Genomic DNA, 21,799 nt, shown 5'->3' on the forward strand with positions numbered 1-21,799 from the left:
GGCACCATCTGGAGGTGTGGCATTGTTAAAATAGGTGTGACCTGGTTGGAATAGGTGTGTCACTGTGGGTGTGGGCTTAAGACCCTCACCCTAGTTGCCTGGAAGTCAGTCTTCCACTAGCAGCCTTTGGATGAAGATGTAAAACTCTCAGCTCTGCCTGCGCCATGCCTGCCTGGATATTGCCATGCTTCCACCTTGATGATAATGGACTGAATCTCTGAACCTGTAAGCCAGCCCCAATTAAATGTTGTTTTTATGTCTTTCCTTGGTCATGGTGTCTGTTCACAGCAGTAAAACCCTAACTAAGACAGTCAGTATTCTCCTGCCCCTTTCCCTTATGTATGCAGCTAAGTCTTTCAGAATCACTCTAGATAATGCCACATATTTTCTCTTATAATTATAGTCCACCCCACAAAGTGGTGGCTCTTCTGGTAGTCCAGAAGTTTCTTTGAATTTTCTTGAAAAGAAAAGCAGCTAGCAGCAGTAGAGCTCATTTACATTTGCACTGAGAATATGGGTCACCCCCAAGTTGGGTTCTTGGTTGCCCTCAGAAAACTTAGCTGTCTGCACTTCTGTAAACCTCCAGTTTTAACTATCTGTTCTTAAGACAGAGTTACCTGACATGTGGGCTCCATCATGGAGAAAGGAAAAATAAAATTAATCTCCACACCCACCAAAGCAGAGAGATACGGAAAAAGGCAGGAAAAATCAACAGTATCTAAAAACCAAGATCATCTTTTAATTTACATTCTCTGTAGCTAAACACTTGCTCTTTCTTTATTAACTTTAGTCTTTGGAGTAATCTTTTCCATCGTAAGCACTTTCTAAAAAATCATTTTCGCACATTTCTCAGATACATCAATCCTTCCGGCATTCCTCTAAGCACACATTATGGTACCCAGGCTCTAAATATAAAAGACTTTTATTATGTCCATTAACCATGGACATATGTGCTCCAAAAGTTTCCTGACACGCAGTCATTTGTGGTTTTTTAATTATAAACAGAAAATATTCACTAGAAAAATAAAGAAGTGAGCCCATAAATATATCTTTATACATTTGAATTTTTTTCATATACAACAAGACAGTGGCTAAATCATTCTCCAGGTTGCCCACGACAGCATGTGAGCATGAGTGTGTTCAGAAATGCTGAGACACACACACACAGTTCACATGAGTGTGTTCAGAAGTGTTGAGAGACACACACACAGTTCACGTGTGTGTTCAGATACGCTGAGAGACACACACACAGTTCACATGTGTGTGTTCAGATATGCTGAGAGATACACACACAGTTCACATGTGTGTTCAGATATGCTGAGAGACACACACACAGTTCACATGTGTGTGTTCAGATATGCTGAGACACACACACACAGTTCACATGTGCAATGGAATCCACACACTGAACAGAACAGAGATGTCTGTAACTGCGGGTACCACAGTCTTCTAAAATATTTTTCTTAGATTCTCCAGGTCTTATTCCACTTGAAGACTTAACGTGGGAAAGGGGAACTATTGCCCAGTAAACCACTTGACAAACAAAGTCAGATTTATTGAATGCGTTTTATTTAACAACCAAAAAATTCTAACAGCCTAACAATGCACATAAGTTAAAAATTATCACTTAGTGATAACAAAGATAGTTGATTTACATGGAAAAAGGAACATTTACAATATGTTAATCCTTATTCACATTATTGATACTGCAATAAAACACAATTTGTTTTTTTCTTCATTTCACAAAAAAAAGGCGGGAAATTGTGCTTTGTCAAGAGGCACTACAAGAGAAAGTTTCTTCTTCCAAATAGATATTATATGACAGATATTGAATAAATAGACATATATGCATTGTAATTCGCAAAGATCTGGCAAGACCACAGGCTAAAATGCCCACAGATTCACTTAGAACCACTGCAAACTTGGCAGTGAAATTAAAAAATAAAAGGCAAGACTTAGCATTGAAAAATACCTAATAAATTTTTGGTTGAAGTGTAAAAGATACCAAATGCGGATGCCATCGATCGATGAACCACCTGTAAGAGCTTGGCAAAAAATCGGTGTCTAGGATGTGTACAGAGTGACTTCAGCAACAGCGTCAGAAGACGATTTGGAAAGAGTAACTCGGAGATCAGGAAGCAGCAACTGTGGATTCTCGGATTAAAGCTGCAGCATCTACAGAAAGGGGAAGGGCGGGCCCAGGCCTCAACTGCAAGCAGCCATCCTTTTGCAAAGCTGCATGACACTCATGTCAAGGGTAACTGTTTTAAACATCATTATTTGAAAAAGTACAGGAAAATGTCCCTTTGAAAACTCCAGAGGTTACTAAGCAGCTAGAGTTAGCTTGTATTGCAACGTGTCTTCTCCCTGTACAGTGTAAGTTCTGAGTTAATATCTACACATAGAGGTTTTTTTTTTTTTTTTAAACTCGTACCTCTTATACCTTTCAAATATATAAATAGTATTAACAGTTATATTACAATGTTTGTGTAGTAAACAGAAAATAAATTTCAAAGTGATATTGCATGAGGTCTTTGACAAGGTTGCATGAGGATACAACTCAAAAATAAAACAAAAGAAAGTAAAATCCAACTGTGTGGGACTGCTGAGTGGCCATCTCAAGCCTGGAGTGGGTTCTGGAGGCCTGTCCGGAAGGAAGGGAAGGTCTCCTCTTGCAATCGCTGTCACTGGAACTGGAAGGTAATGCTACTGTTTCCAATAGGAAACTGGAGGAGATTTGGCAAACTGTGGTAGATTGCAGCTTTAACGCTTGTTCCACAAAACAGCCCGTTGGCATTAGTTCTGCTTTACGTAAGGTAAGCGCTATGTGGGGCACTGGGACAATTATTTCCTTTTCCGATGAGTAGGTGACTCTGCTGAAATCGCTTCACTTACTTTATTGCCTGGAGGTGCGTGATTCCAAACCAGGTTCCTGCCAGGGCTGCCTTGGCAGGGGAAGGGTGGAGACTTGTGAGCTTAGGGTCTGCAGAGGTCTGGCTAAAGTGAAGGGGATTTGTGAAGAAAAGGAAGTCTAAATGGAAGAGGAGTAGGAACACTCGGGGACAGGGCCGGGTGGAGTTATCTGAGCAGGAGCCCCTCTAACCGGGCAGAAACTTCTTTCTCTAACCTAACATTACATTAAACTATGTTCTATTTAAAACAAAACAAAACAAAAACAAAAGAAATCCAGAAAAAAAAAAAGGAAAGGAAATGGTAACATCCTAACAATATTAAATGAGCAGGCTTAATAATTTTAAGATTTGAAGCCACAAGCAAGTAAATAAACTTCACAACAAAATGTGGCTCATAGCATGGATTCCATAGGTCCAACGTCAAAACGTCACTCATTGAGACTGCGCTAACCGTCAAGTTTCCTCTGCACTGAACTTGGCTCGGGATTCCACAGAAGGCATCTGCTCGATACAGTGCTGGCACGCTTGGGGATGGAGTGTGGAGGGTCACGACGCTGAGTCCTTGTCTTAAGGTGTGCATTATGTCCTCGGGAGGAATTGGTCTTATGTTGGTTTTCTGACATGCCCTGATTTTCTCCCACTTTACTCTCTTCTTTCCTCCTGTCTCGCATCTTTTTGGCAGTGTTATTTTGTTAAATACATACCTCAAAAATTACCCATTAAAAGCTGCCAGATAGGAAGCCATAGAATTAAAAAAAAAAAAAATCAGGGACAAACACACAAAATAAATAGGAATTCAAAAATAGTTATCCCGCCCTGAGAGCAGGCTGCAGTTTCTCAAAAAGTCAAAGTGACTCACTGTGAAGTGGTATTAGTTTTTATACATAAACAAGTCTTTTCCTTAAGAACTCGTTTCACAGTCTAGTCCTTCGGATTGTAAAGTTCTCTGTCCCATGCAATTTTAATATATATATGTAAATATAGAGATATGTACATATACATATACACACTTGCAGCTTCCTTCATTTATTTCGTGGGTCTTCTCATCCTGGAATTTGCCTGGTATCTCTTCCATAAGTCTAAGAATGATGGCAGGGTCTTCCGTGACTAGAATTACTATGTCAATTGTAAAAGTTTAACACTTAGTGTCTTTGCCAAGGTGACGTCTGATTCAGAAACTCTGAGCTACTCAGTCTACAGGCTATCCTGTGCAACAGAGGAATGCCATTAAGGGTAAGAAAAATAAAACAGACAAAACCAAAACAAAATAAAACAAAGCCGAGAGGAACTTGAAAGAAACTAAAACCGAAAGTCCTTGGACCCATCTATTGCTCTGCCTGCGGAGTTCACATTATCTCTGGTCGGTTTCGGCCGGTGCAGCCTTGCTCTTCTCCGCATTCTCCTCCTCCGCCTCCACCTTGTACATCTCCTCCGAGCCTTCCTCGCTGTCGTTCTCCTCGGACTCGGTCAGCAGCTCCTCATCCTTATACTCTGCCACGTCCACCGCGGAGCCCAGGTGCTCCTTCAGCTTCCCATGATGCTTCACATGGTACCTCTGGTTCTGGAAGAACTTAATGATGGTGTGTTTGGGGAGATCCAGCTGGGCTGAGAGTGTGTGGATGGCTTCCTGGTCAGGATAGAGGCCTACATCATGGATGAAGCTTTGAAGGATGCCCAGGGCTTCCAAAGAGATCTTTGTGCGAGACCGAGGCTTTTTGGCACAGCTGTCTTCTGTTGGAGGAGGTGGTGGGGGTGCTTCTTCTCTGGGAGGGGAGCTCTCCTTAGTTGGTTGGGACTGTTGTCGATGAAGGACCTGAGAATCAGAAGGGGGAGGAAATTAGTGTGACTGAGATTACATTTGCAAGGCCACCAGAACTTTTCGACATGTATTATCTCCCTCAGACCCCACTTAGATAAAGTCAAATCTTGGGAAAGCTGAAATCATTTCTGAAGATTTAGATTCTCAACTATGAAACATGTGATTCAGGAGAGTCATCTGGGCTGGGTGAGGTGGTACACACTTATACTTCCAGCATGTAGGAGGCAGAGGCAGGAAGATTTCCATGAATTAGAATTCATTGAGCTACACTGTAATTTAATCCCTGCCTAGACTGTATTAGCAAGACTTTGTTTCAAAAACAACAAAAGAAAGAAAGAAAGAAAGAAAGAAAGAAAGAAAGAAAGAAAGAAAGAAAGAAAGAAAGGAAGGAAGGAAGGAAGAAAGGAAAAGGGAAAGGGATGGGAACAGGACAGGACAGGACAGGACAGTTCAGGACAGGAAAGGAAAGGAAAGGAAAGGAAAGGGGGAGGAAAGAAGGAAAGAACTGTGTAAACTAACCCAGCACTGAGATTGTGGGGCACTGAGTGGTTAAGCCTGAGGTCATAGGAAGCAGAGTCTCACGGCCCCTCGGGGGATAGAGAAGTGGACAGTGCTTTAAACTGGATAACTTACCCTTTGTCAAATTTTTAAAAAGTTCTTTATCTTCTTTTAGTTCTGATTTTGTTCTTTAAATATGATTATTTTAAGTAATATATGTAAAATTTTCAAGCAATTTAAAGATATAACTTCTGTATGTTTTAAATTTTAATTGACTGCTTTAACCGCATTTAGATAGGCATTTTAATATCCCTATAAACTAATTAACCCTCTGTTTTGAACATACTTCCACATTTCTATTTTTTTAATTTTTAATTGCAAGGTTTACTAGCTAGCTGTTAAAATTTAAATATTTCTCCTTTTCTTTTTTTTTGTAAGTATCCCTCTTTTTATCTCTCCCTATGCTACACATTCATAAAAGAAAATCCTAAGTGGGCAACTTTACACTGAGCTAGCTGTTAAAATTTAAATTTTCTCCTTTTATTTATTTTTTGTGAGAATCCCTCTTTTTATCGCTACCTATGCTACACATTCATAAAAGAAAACCCTAAGCGGGTAACTTTACGCTGAGCCTCACCCACCACCATAACCACTGCATGAAATGACTGCCAATCTAATATGAACGCACTAACTCTATGAAGACTGGAATGGAGAATGTGACCCAGTGGGGAGACTTGGCCAGCACTGGAGGTTGACCGGCAGCTGCGTGTCATAGAATTAAAAGGCAGGCAGTGCCATCCCTGATGAGACCTGTGAGGTCATGTGCAGAGCTGAGGCCCACCATGTCTGGGCTTGGTAGCACCCAACTGCCTGAGTCCTCTCAAGGCCCTTTCTCAAGTTCACTTCAAAACAACACACTTTTCTGCTTTACAACTTTCTAATGTTTCATGAAAGGTTCTCCCAAGTCAGGATCCCAAATTACACAAAAAAATCACCCATGGTATCACCCCTGTCACCATTCCTCCCACCGCAGGACTAGCCGTGTCCACTAAGAACAAGTATAGACCTCAGCATGAGCAGCTGAAGGTAAGAGAGCCTGCCGTCCAGACCGCCGCAGAGGCCTATGAGGAAAGGCATACTTTCTCACCCATGTGAAAATGCCAGCTCTTTATAGAGATAATAAATAGTAGAGGAGATAAAATATGGCAGCAACTGAAAACGGTTGTCTTTTCCAATTACTACTGCTGCCTAGTAAACACTGATGAGGGGCGCAGTGTGGTGGCCCACAGCTATATAAGCATGTGGGAGCTTGGAGAGTGAAGACCCACAAACACTAGGCCAGCCTGGGCTACATAACGAGACTACCTAATAAGCTGGTGGCTGGTAGCAGAAAGAAGTCGAAAACAAAGGACCATAAAAGAGTGGACTAGCGTCTGTCCAAACAGTGCTGGCCAATTAGAGGCAATGTTCTTAGCGTTTTTTCGTTACCACTTTCAACTAAGAACGAACTCGTGTGGTCTGATGTGGTAAGCTGGCATCAGCAAAATAAGTGAGAGCTCCCTTATTCCAACGTCCTAATTATCCCTGCCAGGGAGAGTGGGCCCACATTGCAGGCTCCCATGGCTCTTGGTGGCTTTGACAACAGGAAGATGTGTGCTCGGGGCCTATGATGTGGGCAGTGTGAGCATGCTAATAAATAAACCTCTGCTTCAACAGGTGAGGGGCTCGGCTTCTGGTGAGAAAGGGGACTGGAATCAGGGACAAAGCACACTCTAGCCGGACATGTGCTCAAGCACGAGTGGTCCCTATTAGAGCAACTGCGTTAATTGGAAAACAAAAGAGAATTAAAATGCTCCATTTTCTAAATTATGCTTGCCTTCTGTAGTAAAAGCCAGCAGAATGGTTCCATTTAATTGAATAATTAGATTGGTTCTTAAGGGGCTTTCCATTGTGCACTGAGTAGATTTAAAGAGATTTTCCAAAACTCTACTTTGAAGTTACTATAATCTTTCTGCACGATAGTATTTGTTCTCCTTAGGCCCCTACAGTTGGGCTATTCCACTTCCCCTCGTTTCCTAGAGCAGAGTGCCACAATACCAATGTACAAAGAAGACAAATGTGAAACGCCCAATGCAAGAATAACAGTGCGGCTTGCTCACTACTTATTCGGTTACAGGCAGTCTAAAATAGATAACTATAAATGCAATCCTACAATTCTTCATGAAGTGTAATCTGGACCAAGAACTAACCTGGAACACACTGCATTGGAGTACACTGTCAGGAGTATAGGGAGAAGTCAGCTCCCAGGGGACTTTGCAGATCATAGACTAGAAAAGCATTTTGAAAAAGAAATACTGGCAATAAAAATTCCCCATAAAATGAAATGTACTTTCTGACCAAGCAATACACAAGAGTGGGCTGGTGGGCATGACAATACAGGCATGAAGTAAGTTCTAGTATTTTCTAACAGACACAAAAAGATCAGTCAAAATACACAAAACAAAATGAATGTCTCTAAAGTGATCTGCTTATAAGTTACATAAAGGGCTGCGTCTTTTGCTTGTATGCTGGTACTTGCCAATGGCTGTCTGCCTCCCAACCATAGCACGGAAAATGCTTAGAAAGCAATGATCTCCAGTGGTGTCTACTGCAACTCTCTTCACTGTTCCAAAATGTTCTCCCTCCTCTAGACAAAGAACAGCCATCTCTAGAGAGTTTCTAGCAAAAGATCTGAATAACATTTCATTTCTCCCGGGTCTGTGCATTGTTACTGGGTGGTGTTTCCATGATAGACAGAGGACATGGAGGAGACAGAGTGCAGCTCCACACCTCCAAGACTGTCTCGCTTACAAAATGGTCTTTGTCAAGAGGACACAATCCAAGCACACTCCAGTTCCTCTCATCTAAAGGTTAGCAGCAATTCATTCAGTATTATCCATCCATCCATCCATCTATCCATCTCTCATCTCTCTCCCTCCATTTCTCCCCCTACTTCTCACACTAATAATTTTAGACCCCCTCTCTCCCTCCCTCCCTCCTCTTTCTCACAGGACAGGTTTATAAACTGACTTCAGTAAGTCTTGGTTTTCCTGTCTGAATTTGTTACAGCATACTCTCTGTTCCCTTTTAGTAAGTAGAACGGGTCAAGGTTAGTCTGTGTTTCCAGCAAATACAATGTGAGTCACTCCATTGATTCTTGATTGACATAGTTGCAAGCAATCCCATTCCTGAGTTCACTGGGCAGTTCTTGCATTTATTTATGACTAGCTAGGTTATTTTAATTTCTTTTTGAGATTATATCACTTTTCTATTCTCTCCAAAGCCTCTCATCTACTCTCTTCTCTGCTGTCTTTCAAACTCATGAACTCTTTTTTCTTTACTTGTTCATGTGTGAGTGTGTGTGTGTGTGTGTGTGTGTGTGAGAGAGAGAGAGAGAAAGAGAGAGAGAGCATGAATATTTTCAAATCTGTACACTCTGCTCACGCTGTATACTATTGTGTGTGTGTGTGTGTGTGTGTGTGTGTGTGTGTGTGTTTTCAGAGCTGGCCATCCACTGGTGTGCCCCTGCGGAGGGAAGACTCCTCCTGCTCACATTATCCCTTCACTACCTTCAGTTCTTGTGTTGGAGTGAGGCCCTGGAGCTTTCCTCCTTCTACGTTGGCATGGCACTTGATGCCATCCTTGTTCTGGTCGGTTTTTAACATCTACAGTCACATAAAACCTAAGTAACAAACACAAAGGTACACTGTCTAGAGCCAGAAAGAGCACTGCAACCTCTGAAGGTATGTCCTAGTAGTTTCAGTCATAAAAGCCCCAAAGTTGAAAGGATACAAGTGTTCCTCAGGGACAGAAAGGGTAAGCCAGGGTGTTATATTACCAGAGACATTAGGCCAACCAGCCCACCACAGGGAACTGTCACAAACTTAGTGTTGGTTGAAAGGAGTCAGATGTTAAAGACTTGTGAAAGATTCTATTTGTGAGAGAGTCAAAAAAGAAAGAAAGAAAAAAAAGCAAAATACATACTGCAGTAAGAAAGCCTGAAGCAGTTCACCATGGTGGTACACGCCTTTAATTCCAGTGCTCAGAAGGCAGAGTAGGCAGATCTTTCTGAGTTCGAGGCCAGCCTAGTCTACAGAGCAAGTTCCAGGATCAGCAGCAGCACCACAGTACAATGTCTTTGAGAGTTACTGACTGAAAAATTAGGATACAGTCTTTGGGAGATGCTGAAAATATTCTCTGCATTGATGTGGGCATTGATTAAAGGAATGAAAATATGTCTGAAAGATTATTCAGCTGTATGTTTAAGAGCTATGGTTTTTACTATGTGCCAATTATACCACGTCTCCATAAAAAGAAAAAAAAAAAGTTTGTGGGTCCAGAACCAGTGTGATGTTGTGCAGCTCTGAAATATACCATGCAAGAGGTTTGAGAATTCAAGGCTAGCTTGGGCTACATATTGAGACTTGTTCTACAACTAGGCAAAACTTTTAGAGTCCAGTAGTCAATCTTTAATCTTTAAGGTGCAGCACCATCTTCCTGTGATTTTCTAACATAATAAAATGCATCACTTTGTAAAGACAGCTAAGCCTTTACTTTCCACCTCTATGTACCCATTAATTCTCCTTGGTTCTTTGGGGTTTTGGATTTTTCTGCCACAAATGCATTTATGGTGTCTCTATAATGAGATTACTGGAAAACATATGTTAAAACCTCTTTTTTTCTCAGTATCATTTGTTTTCAACATGACTATGGTGGGAGAGGGCCATAGTATGAAATATACAAATTCCAGTGGTAGAGCAGCAGCAGTTGAAAAGGATATTAGCATCCATGAAATCTAAGACAAATGTTCCAAATATATATGTTTTACATGTGTTATATATGATATAGCTCACCTATATACGCTATCTCATGGTAATCCCATGTTTTGACCTGTTTTATAAGAAAACCAATCCAAATATGTCGAGGGACCCAGCTTGTAAGTAACAGAGCTTGCATTCTTCATCTCTCTGACTGAATGTGAAGCCCATGAGCAGAGTGTGCAGAGGTAAGCTGAGTTGGTCCTTAAAATAGACAGGAAGCAAAATCCTAAGTCAAACATCCCAGAGGAGGAGGATGAGTGTCAAGGATGCAGTACCCAGGTGGAGCAGGGGCTTCAGAGAGGTGGATGGGGAAAGCTCACGGAGGAAGCATCGTAGGTGGGTGTGAGGTCTGAGGTCTGGGGTGGGAGAGGTGGCACATGGATGAAAAGTGTTCCAGACAAAGGAAGCAAGCAAACAGGCTGGGAGGAAAGGACGGGGAGGCAGCATCTGAACCCGACAAGGCCAGCTCACTGGAGTGTGCTCTCCCATGCAGCGGCCGTGGCTGCAGGCGGCTGTACATTTATTTATTTCACATGTATGCCAATGTGTGTGCATGTCTGAGGAGGGAGGTCAAAGGTCAGCTCTGAATGCCTATTCCCAGGCACCATTGACTCCCCATGCCCCCTTTTCCGACACAAGATTGCTCATACGTCTGGAATGCCCTGAGGAAGCTAGACTGGCTGGCCATTCAGTTACAGGAATCCACATGTCTCACTCTCTCAGGTACTGGGATTAGAAGCATGCTACCATGGATTCTGGATATAAACTCATGTCCTAGTTCATGTAGCAAGCACTTTAGCTAATGAGCTATTTTTTTCAGACATTCCCCCTTACATTTAAATTAATTAAAAATATTTTTAAAAAGCCTGAAGTTCTTCAGCCCCATTAGCCGCATCACAGGTGCTTGGGTGCCTCCCTAGAGCAATGCTAAGATGACCGCACAGACCAAGGCACTTCCAGACTCACACAAAGTACTGGTCCTGCACTTGCATGCAGTGACAATAGAGAGAGACAGATCCAGTTCTGGATCATGGGGAGCTTAGCATTCTAACATCAGAGTGATACAATACCCCTGAGAAACCTGTGATCCTACGATTTATTCTAGCCAAAAGCAGAACTTGAGCTATATACCCACATACTAAATCCGAAGTATTCAGCATATACTGTTATTAGATCATTGTTAAATTATCCGAAATGGAAACATTAGTATAAAGTAGCCAGAATTGTGCCCTGGAAGAAATAATTACTCTACATTTAATTGATGGCTGCCTTCCTCAGCTGTGGCACTTACCACACCTAAAAGGAACTGTGTTTACAACAATCAGCCTTGAATTCACAGAGAAAAAAGTAGATCCATGCATCAAATATCTGGGTACTTATGGGGTACCTACAACGATTGGTCCCATTATGTTAGAAGGCTTCTAAATAAGGAGTTCTAGGTCCAATGATTGAGGTTGGTGAATAAGTAAGCTATGGGCAGGACACAAACAAATTAAAAGTTCAAAGCCTGATAAAGTTCCTTTCTTTTTATTTTCTGAAATGTCTCAGAGCTGAGACATAACATGTATGTACATGAATGGACACGAAACTAACAACACAGGAAGAAAAGTTGCAAATATATTTGGAAGAGATGCCATCTTTCAAATAGAGCCTTAAAGCCTTCTGAAAACCCTCTTGCCCAGTTACAAAGCACAGTTATAATATGGACACATGCTGCTGCTCTGTCTTAAAATGAAAAACTTGGAAAACAGAAGGAGCTCATGGAACCATGACAAAACCCAAGGAGAGAGAGATAAAGCCCTCTTCTTAACGCTCTCAGCGCTCAAATAGATTCTGAAGGCCTCAATGAAAACCAGCTGGGAGCCATGTGCAAAGTATAATGGTTCTGGCCTGCAGGGAAGGAAGTAAGATCTTGAATGATTAAGTTTAGGAAAGTATATAATTCACTGTATCATTACGGGGTGAACTGGATTACTTATAATAAGCCAAGACTTTGTGGTCGTTTTTATATAGAGAAAATGAGAAATGATTACGGAGGTGACTGTAGAGGGTGGTGGGGGCACGGGGACAGGTTAAAGCAGCTTTCCAGGTGCCTGCATGTGGGTCTCTAGGACATGATTCACCCACAGAAGGAAGCCTTGCTTGCAGCATAAGACACAGCAGCAGGAGGTGACAACAAAGACAAGATATCTTCTGTCCACATCTACTGGGTGTTAAAGTCAAAAAAGTCAAAATATCTTTTACTCACTTTACCTCATCGATGCCAATAGACATGAAATACTCAATTCCCCCCCCCCCCAAAAAAAGTATTCCTGCATTAAAAATTCCAAGAAAAAAACACATGAACCAACAAGAACAATGGTTAAAAGTCCTTTGGCATACGTCTGCTGTAGCATACCAAACACAAGAATGATTGCATGCTATTATTTTTACCCATTACTTTATATATAATGTCCTGTACTTGAGGTTTCAACAACTTAGTGGCAAGTTTCCCTCCACCCCATCAAAACCAGTAGTAGAGACTATTAATTTGAGTCTAAAAATTCAGCAGGGGAAACACCTAACATTGGTGATTATAAACAGCAGGAATTAAGTATATGGCCCACGTAGCTTGCCCACTGGGCTGTGAACTGTGGATCGCACATCTCATGCCTGAGAGCTCAGGACTTCTTTGATATGCTGCACTGAACCAATCAATCCCACATCCTCTCATCTTTATTTCTAGTTTTACTCTTACCCCTGATGAGCACTGGCTCTTCTTGGCTAATCTACACATAGTAAGTAACAACATTGTCACCAAGAACAGGGATGTGTGTGTGTGTGTGTGTGTGTGTGTGTGCGCGCGCGCGTGTGTGTGTGTGTGTGTGTGTGTGTGTGTGTGTGTGTGTGTGTATTAATGTTGTTGCTATTTCCTCTCTTCTCAAAAACTTATAGGGCACTAGATAACTCATAACATACAACTGTGTAGAAATTTCAAGCAAGTTTGGGGTTATAAAGTTCTGCTTTCAAAGCAGTTCCTACTCCAAGTACCACTGTTTCTCAGCCTTGAGACTCTTGAGCAAGCTATTTAAGACACAGTGTTTAGCACCTTGAAAGATCTATTCTGCAGTATTAAGAAGAAAAATTAAGTGAGATCATCCGTATGAAGTATTTGGCAGAGGTCTGACCATAACTAAAGCCTTTTAAAAGAGCAATTTTCATTTTTAAAAGATGTATTTTTATTAACTACGTACATATGTATCGGTGAGTATGTGCATGTTGAATGTAGGTGACCCCTAGAGCTGGAGCTACAGGCAGTTATGAGCTGCCCAACGTGGGTGCTGGGAATCAAATCTGATTGTCTGGAAGAGAACAGTATGTGTTCTTAACCACTAAGCCATCTTTCCAGCTCCAAGCAACTTTCATTTTTAAAATATGAGTAATACTTAAAGATCAATGCTAAATTCTTCATTCATTTTTGTCAATATGTCTATTATTAAAACCAGCAACAATTTCCGTAATTGGCTCTTTCACCTTAAGGGTCCACATGGATAAGAGAACAGCTCTGCTAGTAACTTCTCTTCCTTCCTTCCTTCCTCAGACTTCATAAATATGTGCTCTTACCATGGTACCTGGCACATGGAAGCTGCCCCGGAAGGATGTGTCACACAGAACTGAACCTCAAAGCTAGAGGCCCCTTTGAAATGGTATCTCCAGTCATGAGCTGTGTGGACTCTTAGGGACCTAGTCCTCACTAGTGGTTCTTAAAATGAGATCCAGGCAGATTTCTGAGGCCAGCCTGGTCTACAGAGTGAGTTCCAGGACAGCCAGGGCTACACAGAGAAACCCTGTCTCGAAAAACCGAGATCCATGGACCTCGGTGAAACTATACGCTGCAGTTAGACCCCCATGACATCAAGCCTAATTCCAAGCAAAACCTAAGGTTCTACTTCTCCTTGCTTTGATTGTGCTAAAATTTGCACCAAAGACATCAAAGACAAAAACGACAGATGAAAATTAGTATTGGTTTAAAAGATGCTTTTAGAAATGCTATATTAAGAAGCCTCAACAGTTATAAATCTGCATAAATGAACAAACTAGTATTTCCCAAGTGACTAATATATAATACTGTAAAGTTATAAACTGGTAAAAGATCCATTCAAAGTTAAATGGAGACCAATAAATAAAATACAAAAATATAAAATATTCACCAATATGTTGGCTCAATTCCATTTGGCAAATTCCATTTTGCAAACAAAAACATGCCACTTTCAAAGTCTCGCTAAAATATCAAAAAAGAATTTCTTAATTATCTGGAATGCCTGTTAAACTATTTCTTGCTATAATAATTACTTTATCAGCTTCAACCTGAAGCACATATTACATAAAGCACACAAGCAATTCTGAGACTCTAGTTGCCGTGCACTAAAGCATTAATTATCAAACATTAAATATCTGACATTAAGGTATCTTCAATTGTATATAAAAGGCTGGTATATTACACACATGTGTACCATGTACAGTTATTTGAAACTTAGCAGACTTTTCATTTGTAAAGGTTAGTTACCAGTAGGGTAAGACTGATATACATGACATATTACTGAGGTCATCAATTGCAAAAATGAAAGTGGGTCACAAGACCAAAAGGATTGGAAACGTCCATACTATTTGAATCACACTTGAGATGTGAGCCTGACTCTCCCTAATGATTATCAAGCTTTTTACTAGAACATTCAAAATAGATTCTGCAGTTGAAAGCATCCTTGCTTGAGTCAAATAATGTAAGGTCTCAGAGCAGGGCTGTAGGGAAACCACACCCACGTTATGATTTGCCTCTTGACTTTATCACTCAGAGACATTTTCACAGGCAAAACATATTCTCTTAGACACAACTCAGCACTATTTTTAGCTTCAAATGATGTTACTTGTGTTGGCTCTTATGGCTGTAATTTCACATCCTAACATTATAAGGCTTATTAAAAACTATGGTTTAGTTCTGTTGCTTTTTGGGCAATTATACAGTATCCTAAGGTCAAAACGCAGGAAATATGTTATTAAAAAAGAGTACCCATGAAGCAATGACAAACTGCAGACTACAGGTGTTAGATTACATTTTGACTCCAGGCAGGTTTAATATAAGTTGGTTTCCTTTGTACAATTGCTCTTAGCACATACAGCTGTAGGAAGGGGATTTAAAAAAGGACAGAGTGTGTGTGAAGCTCAATAAAGGAAGACCATGTCAAAAGAAATCAATACAAACAAGCAAACTGATAGGAAGTCCAACATGGAAATCCATGTTCAATATCCTCGAGCCTTAGTCTGGCTTTCCTGTAATATTGCAGCCAAGATACTATGGGAAGACTGTGTATGCTTTTAATGCAGCTTAATAACTGTTACTCAAAATAAACACTTTGGTCAAAGATAAAAGCATAACAACGCTGTGACACAATAATCCGTTAAAATAAACTTGGTTTTGGAGGAAACATGGGACTTAAAACAGCCTTCGGCATATAGCATTTCCTCCTCAGTAATAAATTGAGAACAACTATACCAACAACTTTGGAATAGTTTGGGGTAAAATAAATATGTTGCAGTTATTAATAATGGTCTTCGGAATGGCCAGAATCTGTGACCATCCTAAAGGCAGCCCAGCGAAGTACTTCCTTCATACAACTGAATGAGCTGATAAGGTAAGAACAGCAAAGTTGAGATGAATAACTATGTCTCAATTAAACGGCCACCAAATGTTAAGGTTAATCCATACCTTCCTCTAAGACATAGTTCTCAACCTTCCTAATGGTGCAACAGTTTAGTACAGTTTCTCATGTTGTGGTGACCCCACAACCATAAAATTATGTGTTGTACCTCATAACTGTTATGTTGCTACTGACTGATACAGATTATAAATGTAAATATCTGTGTTTTCCAATGTTCTTTGGAGGACTCTCTGAAATGGTTGTTTGATCCCCACCCAAAAGGTGTCGAAACCCACAGGTTGAGAACCACTGCTCTAAGGTATTTCATATAGCATAAACATGGGTTTGTTTGTTTGTTTGTTTGTTTGTTTTTTCAGGCTCTTCCTTGCCCCAGATACACCATTTTAAAAACAGCTTTTGACTCCATTTTGAAAGGAATGACTGAAACCTCTTTAGGTTGTACTTATTCTGTAAGTGCAAACATGTCTACAGATATATTTTTGGTGTGCTGTGTGCTATGAAGTAAGTTAATGTGAACAATTATAAGTGGAATAATACCACCATCACAACAACAATAACAACAACAACAATGATAATAATAATAATAATAATAATAAATAACTAGCCTAAACAGGATTATGTGATGAACTGTTATTGTTGAAATGGATAAACTTGATGCATTTACTCTTATCCAATAAATTTTAACATTGTAGAAAGACAGAAACAAAATATAAACAAATTTTTATATTTCTGGCATAGAGTGGCTATGATACCAAGAAACGCATCAGGACCAACACTAAATAAGCAGAGGGATGATTTCAGTGTTTAAGAGCACTTGTTGCTCTTATAGAGGAGGTTGGGTCAATGCCCAGGACCAATACAAAGGCTCACAAGCATCTGTAAACCAGTTCCAGGGGACCCGATGCCCTTTTTGGATCTTTGTAGGTAACAGGCATTCATATGGTGCAAATATATACTTGTAGGGAAATACTCATATACATAAAACAAAATTTAAAAATCCAAAAATTAAAAACAAGCAGACCAAGCAAAGAAGATCTTTTTCCCAGTTAGACATTAAGAACGGCAAAACACTGGTCACATGTTGAACCTAATGCAAACTCCATCCCTTCCCTTCATCTGAGAGCCAAGTTTATTGATCATTTAGTAATAATGTAAGTGAAAAACAATTCCATAACCATGACAAGATAGTCTAGACAAGGAGTAAGGAAGATGAGGCTCTTTAGCTTGTCTAACCCATGGCTGTATATCCTGATGCCTAAGAGAAGCCTGGCCCACTGAGCAGCCTTGAATACCTACCAAGCACACCCTTTCATTTTCTCCCATTTGCACACCACTATCACCTTTATCATGTCTTCTTAGAGGATAAGACTTGGCCTGCACTTTCACAGGAAAAAAAAAAAAGGCCTATCCTTTGAAGATTGATTTAAGGCACAGACAATGATAAGGTGCTGCAAAGATTTCATATTTACGTTAAAACAGTAAGGAGGAACAAGGAAATGGCTGGCAGTTACTCTGAGAACCTGATTTTTAAGTCAACATGTCTTGCTTCAATGGTGTAAGTGAGGAAGGGTGGTTCTTGTCCCAGCCCACAGGAAAGAAGTTGTTGAGTTAAAGATAAGCAGAGTCACTGACTAGCAGGGTGAAAGGTTAGGATGGCTTGAGTAACAGGAATTCAAATAGCATCCAAAGAAACAGCCTGAAAAATCAGAATGGCTTCTGGATGGCCAAAGGCCAAAAAAGAAAGATGTGCTAAGTTTTAAGGTTAAAATGACCACAAGAATTCTGAAGCAGTTAATCTAAGTGGCTAAATAATTCTCAAGAGAAGTAAAAATGTGACCGAAATGCAAACAACCTTGTTGACACCTGGGAGATGCGATTTGTGAACTCTCAAGTTGGGTTTTACTAAAATAACAAAATGGGGGTGGTACTAGCCAATGACAGTCACAGTGTTACAGCAGAGTGTGTAAATTATTTGAAGAGAATGTCCCTTGGTTCCTTATTTGGGGACAAGGGGCAAAGGCGGGTTATTGTGTGTCTGAGGCCTGTGTAGGACATGGAATGGGTCACATTTTCTGTATAATTTTTACAGTTGGGACACTCTAAAGGCAGAACAATCTGACAGTTATGGTTAGTGAAAATATTAGATGTTCACCAATAATATATGACCTCAGCATATTTCTGCTTTCTGGATATAACCACTTAATAACAGGACTTAGGAAAACTGCACTGCGTGAATCAAACACATAAAAGTACGGACATGCCTTTTATAGAAAGCAGATCTTAGGCAGGGCATTATAATCAGTGACTCTGGTAAAGGACAAACTCTATTGCATTACCACACCACTGAGATATTATAGTTTATTATACCCTGAAGACCAGACTGGGTAAACCAAGTCAGATGATCTAAGCAAGGCAGTTTCTCAGACCATGGAGCAGAGGTCTCTGAGCCAAGATTCCTGGTAACTTAGTGCCTAAAAAGTGTCAGATGAGGGCGCATCAAAGGCAGGGCTGCTTTTCAGCCTTCATTTACTCCTATCAGTGGCAGGCCTCCTTGCTAATTTCCAGGGAAGAACATAGAGAAACTAAATGGCATGAGATAAAGCTTCCCAAAAGTTAACGAGCTGCCAGTCCAGGAGCATTCTTCTTCAGTGCTAAGCTCCTTCACTGCGGGGATATCAGCTCTGCATCCTCCATATTAATGATTGCTCCAACTGAAACAAGGTAAGGGGAGACTCTTGCATCTCAGCTTTCTGCCAGGACATGTAGTAAGAGGTGGGGGTCTGAAGGACCAGGCCCTCTTATCTAACCATGGAAAATGAGACAAGAAAACCAGTCTCCTCCTCCCAGGATGGTGACGGGGAACAAAAATCCTCAGTTCCTAATTCCCTAGGGCAAATGACTGGACTGAAGGTTCCTTTTCCCACAAGAAAGATTCTAGTCTCTAAGCTGAAGAGGACTATGGTGTTCCCACGAGGCCAGTTATTCAGCATCCTTATCTACTTGAATTCACACAGCAAGTCCACTTTGTCTACATGCCACATTGCCTTGGCTCTTCTGAGCATATTTGCTTACCCCATGCTGGTCATCCTCATAAGCTGGAACTGTCGAGCGATTATACTTTGAAATGTGAATTTGCTTAAGGGTGGATTTAATTTAATAGCCGAGAACTCAGTACAAAACAAATATACTTACAAATGACATTAGCAGGGAATTAATCATTAACACTCTTGATTGGTGTTCCAAGACCAACCCCCTACGTTGGCTACAACCAAGATCATGGAGTTCCCACTGACTGATTCCTTCATCTTAAAGTCAACATGCAGCCCACCCCATGTGCTGAAGTGGACTACCTTCTAAAGAGCTCTTGTGGGAAGGTTCCACTCTCCAAAATATATATATATATCCTGCAAGGCAGGGGCTGAGCAGCAAGACTTGGGCAGAGGAAGATTGTCAGTCAGGTGACAATCTTCTTGGACAGTCAAAGAGATTTTGGCTTCACTTAAGGCCTTTGGCATATATATATATATATATATATATATATATATATATATATGCATGCATGCCACTGAGGTCTTTATAACCTCTTTCTTGAATGGCCAACTCTTCCTAACAGGCCTCCCTGCCACAGCCCACATAACACCTTGCCAAAGGCCTTCAGTGGCCTTAAGTCAGGCCAAAGTCTCTTTGAGTGTCCAAGAAGACTGTCACCTGACTGTGGCTTATTCCTCTGCCCCAGTCTTGCTGCTCGGTCCTTGCCTTGCAGGCTACACACCAACCAGACCTCTGTGGTCAGAACCCTCCTATTCCTGAGTCTACCTTCTGCTGTTTCTCTTCTAGGAAACTCCTGTAAGGGACCCTAGACAGTCCCTTTCTGGGACTCTCTCACCAGTCAAGTTTAGCATACTGACACTGTTTTTTGTGGTTCACTAGGTACTTACCTCCTGGTGACAGTCATCTATTCTTGAATACCAACCACTTCATAGGACAAGGCACAAAGCCTTCAATAGATAGGCAAAACTTAAAATTTATCATAAAATGTCCAGAATACTTTTGTAGTAATGAATGTCACAGTAATTAAACTGAAATCTTGGTGAAAGAGTACATGCTTTCTGAAAAGTCTTGAATTAGAATAGTTTGTAGTAGTAACTCCTTGCATGCATACAACACTATACAGCTTCCTAAGTCTCCCACATCACTGGGCTGGAGGTGACTGACACGTAGGGTGTTACTGTTGTTGGTCACTGAAACTGACATATTTACTCATTTGCTTCTCTCTCTGTGTCCCTCCTCACATGCAAAAATATTTGTGTTCTCAACAGATCTCAAAAAGCCTACAGTAGGCAGCTGCTATGACCAGAGAAGTTGCTGCAGGCAAAACAGCAAACAGCAAACAAAACTTGGAGAATCCATGGAAGACAAAGGAAGGGAATCTTGAACCAAGAAAGAATCTATGAAAGCAGCCCATGTTTTCTAATGAAGCCTGTGGATCCTAGTAACCGCTCGAGAGGGCCCTGGCCCCTTACTGAGATATACAAGAGAGTTATCTAGCTATACAATGCTGTGGAAAAACACTGAATGTCTTTTCCAAAAACAAACATCAAATGTTGATGTGGTTTTCCTTAGAGTGGAATGAACGAAGTGCATCTGAGCGAATAAAGAAAGTATCAAAATCAATTCAAAGATGCATTCTTGCCTTATTTTCACCCAGCCTCTCCAGCTTCCACACCACACATTTCAAAGTGAACAAATGGGTCAAAATAAATTCTTTGCTGCTTTCTTACTACTTTGTAGCTTATTTATATTTTATCAAAATCTGTTTTTTTAATATTCAACTAAAACTAAATAAGTCATGGAAGCTAAGCATAGATAGCTAAACATAAACCACCTCCCATATCTACAGAGATCAAAAGGCACTGGGACACCATCAAAGAACACTTTTGTTTTAAGGTGCTATCCTTTTAAGGTATTATGCAGTTTTTATCCTTGACAGGGTCTCTTCAGAATTATAATTCCAAACTGATGAATAAAATGCTATTATCATATTAAAACACTTGATTGTGTATGACTTCAAGAACCTTGACTTTCTATTTCTGAGAATGGATTTAATGAAATATTTTTAAAGTGGAGCTGGCAGAGAGAATATCAGCGAAGAGGCAATTCAGACAGCAGATGCAGAGAAAGTACAATTTACCATGTAGACTGTAGCAATGGGCATTAAATAATCATCTCTGAATAAACTCCACAAATCAATATGGCCCCATTGCTCTAAACGAAGAACGGTATTGCCTAAAGGAAATCTCTAAGGTCAACCAGCAATTAACTGAAAGGTTTTGATTGAAAATGCTATTGACTGCCTTCATATCGCACAGCTTCCTGGTTATTATACTTCATGGGCTAAGTAGGTGCCAAGACATTAAACTGTCAATAATCTATTAATACTGGACAGCTACACTCACTCTCCCTGAATCTGCAGGCAAATAGATTCAAGCCAAATACCCTGCTTAGAACCAATGCAAATTCCTCAGCCCTGATATGGAAATTGTATCTTCATTATGCCATTCTGAATGCCCTGAAGTGTCACTCAGTGTAAGAGAAATATGTAGGTAGAGATGCTTGTTCACATGAGTTAAACTAACATTTGTTTTCTAAGAGATTGCTAAAGGGATAGAGTGTGTGTCCTGGACCCTGCCTTCCCTTCTAAGTCATATTTAACAGTTCCTAAATGGAGCATAATAAACACTTTACAAAGAGGAATGAGAAGTTCTTCAAAGGGAGCCTGACAACCCCATGCCTCTCAGCATCTGGAAAGCAGTTATATACGGGGAGGGGGGCTTTTAATGAATTTAATAGAGAAAAGCACTTTAATTAAATGCTGTCAAAGTGGATTGTATTAATGACTGTACACAGAGGAATTTAAAGCCAGCCAAGTTTATTTAGCAAATAGAAACTGGGCTCTCAAAGCCTGTGAGTATTTATGTTTCTAGTTGCTGCGCACTGAGAGGGTGGTGATGTCAA

The 21,799-nt window shown here is 40.6% G+C and overlaps 1 protein-coding gene across 5 annotated transcripts in view; it reads right to left on the reverse strand.

The window, feature by feature from the left end:
• Positions 1–1,552: 1,552 nt before the first annotated feature.
• The window catches only part of Satb2 (SATB homeobox 2), a 179,284-nt gene continuing 159,037 nt past the window's right edge, over positions 1,553–21,799 (reverse strand). For all 5 annotated transcript variants that reach the window (XM_021197607.2, XM_029538578.1, XM_021197606.2 and 2 more), the window contains one exon: positions 1,553–4,725. In XM_021197607.2, the coding sequence (XP_021053266.1) occupies positions 4,264–4,725 (462 nt within the window). In that variant the 3' untranslated portion in view covers positions 1,553–4,263. The remainder of the gene's footprint in view (positions 4,726–21,799) is intronic.

Source organism: Mus pahari, chromosome 5 (genome assembly GCF_900095145.1).
Source record: "Mus pahari chromosome 5, PAHARI_EIJ_v1.1, whole genome shotgun sequence".
Lineage (NCBI taxonomy): Eukaryota > Metazoa > Chordata > Mammalia > Rodentia > Muridae > Mus > Mus pahari.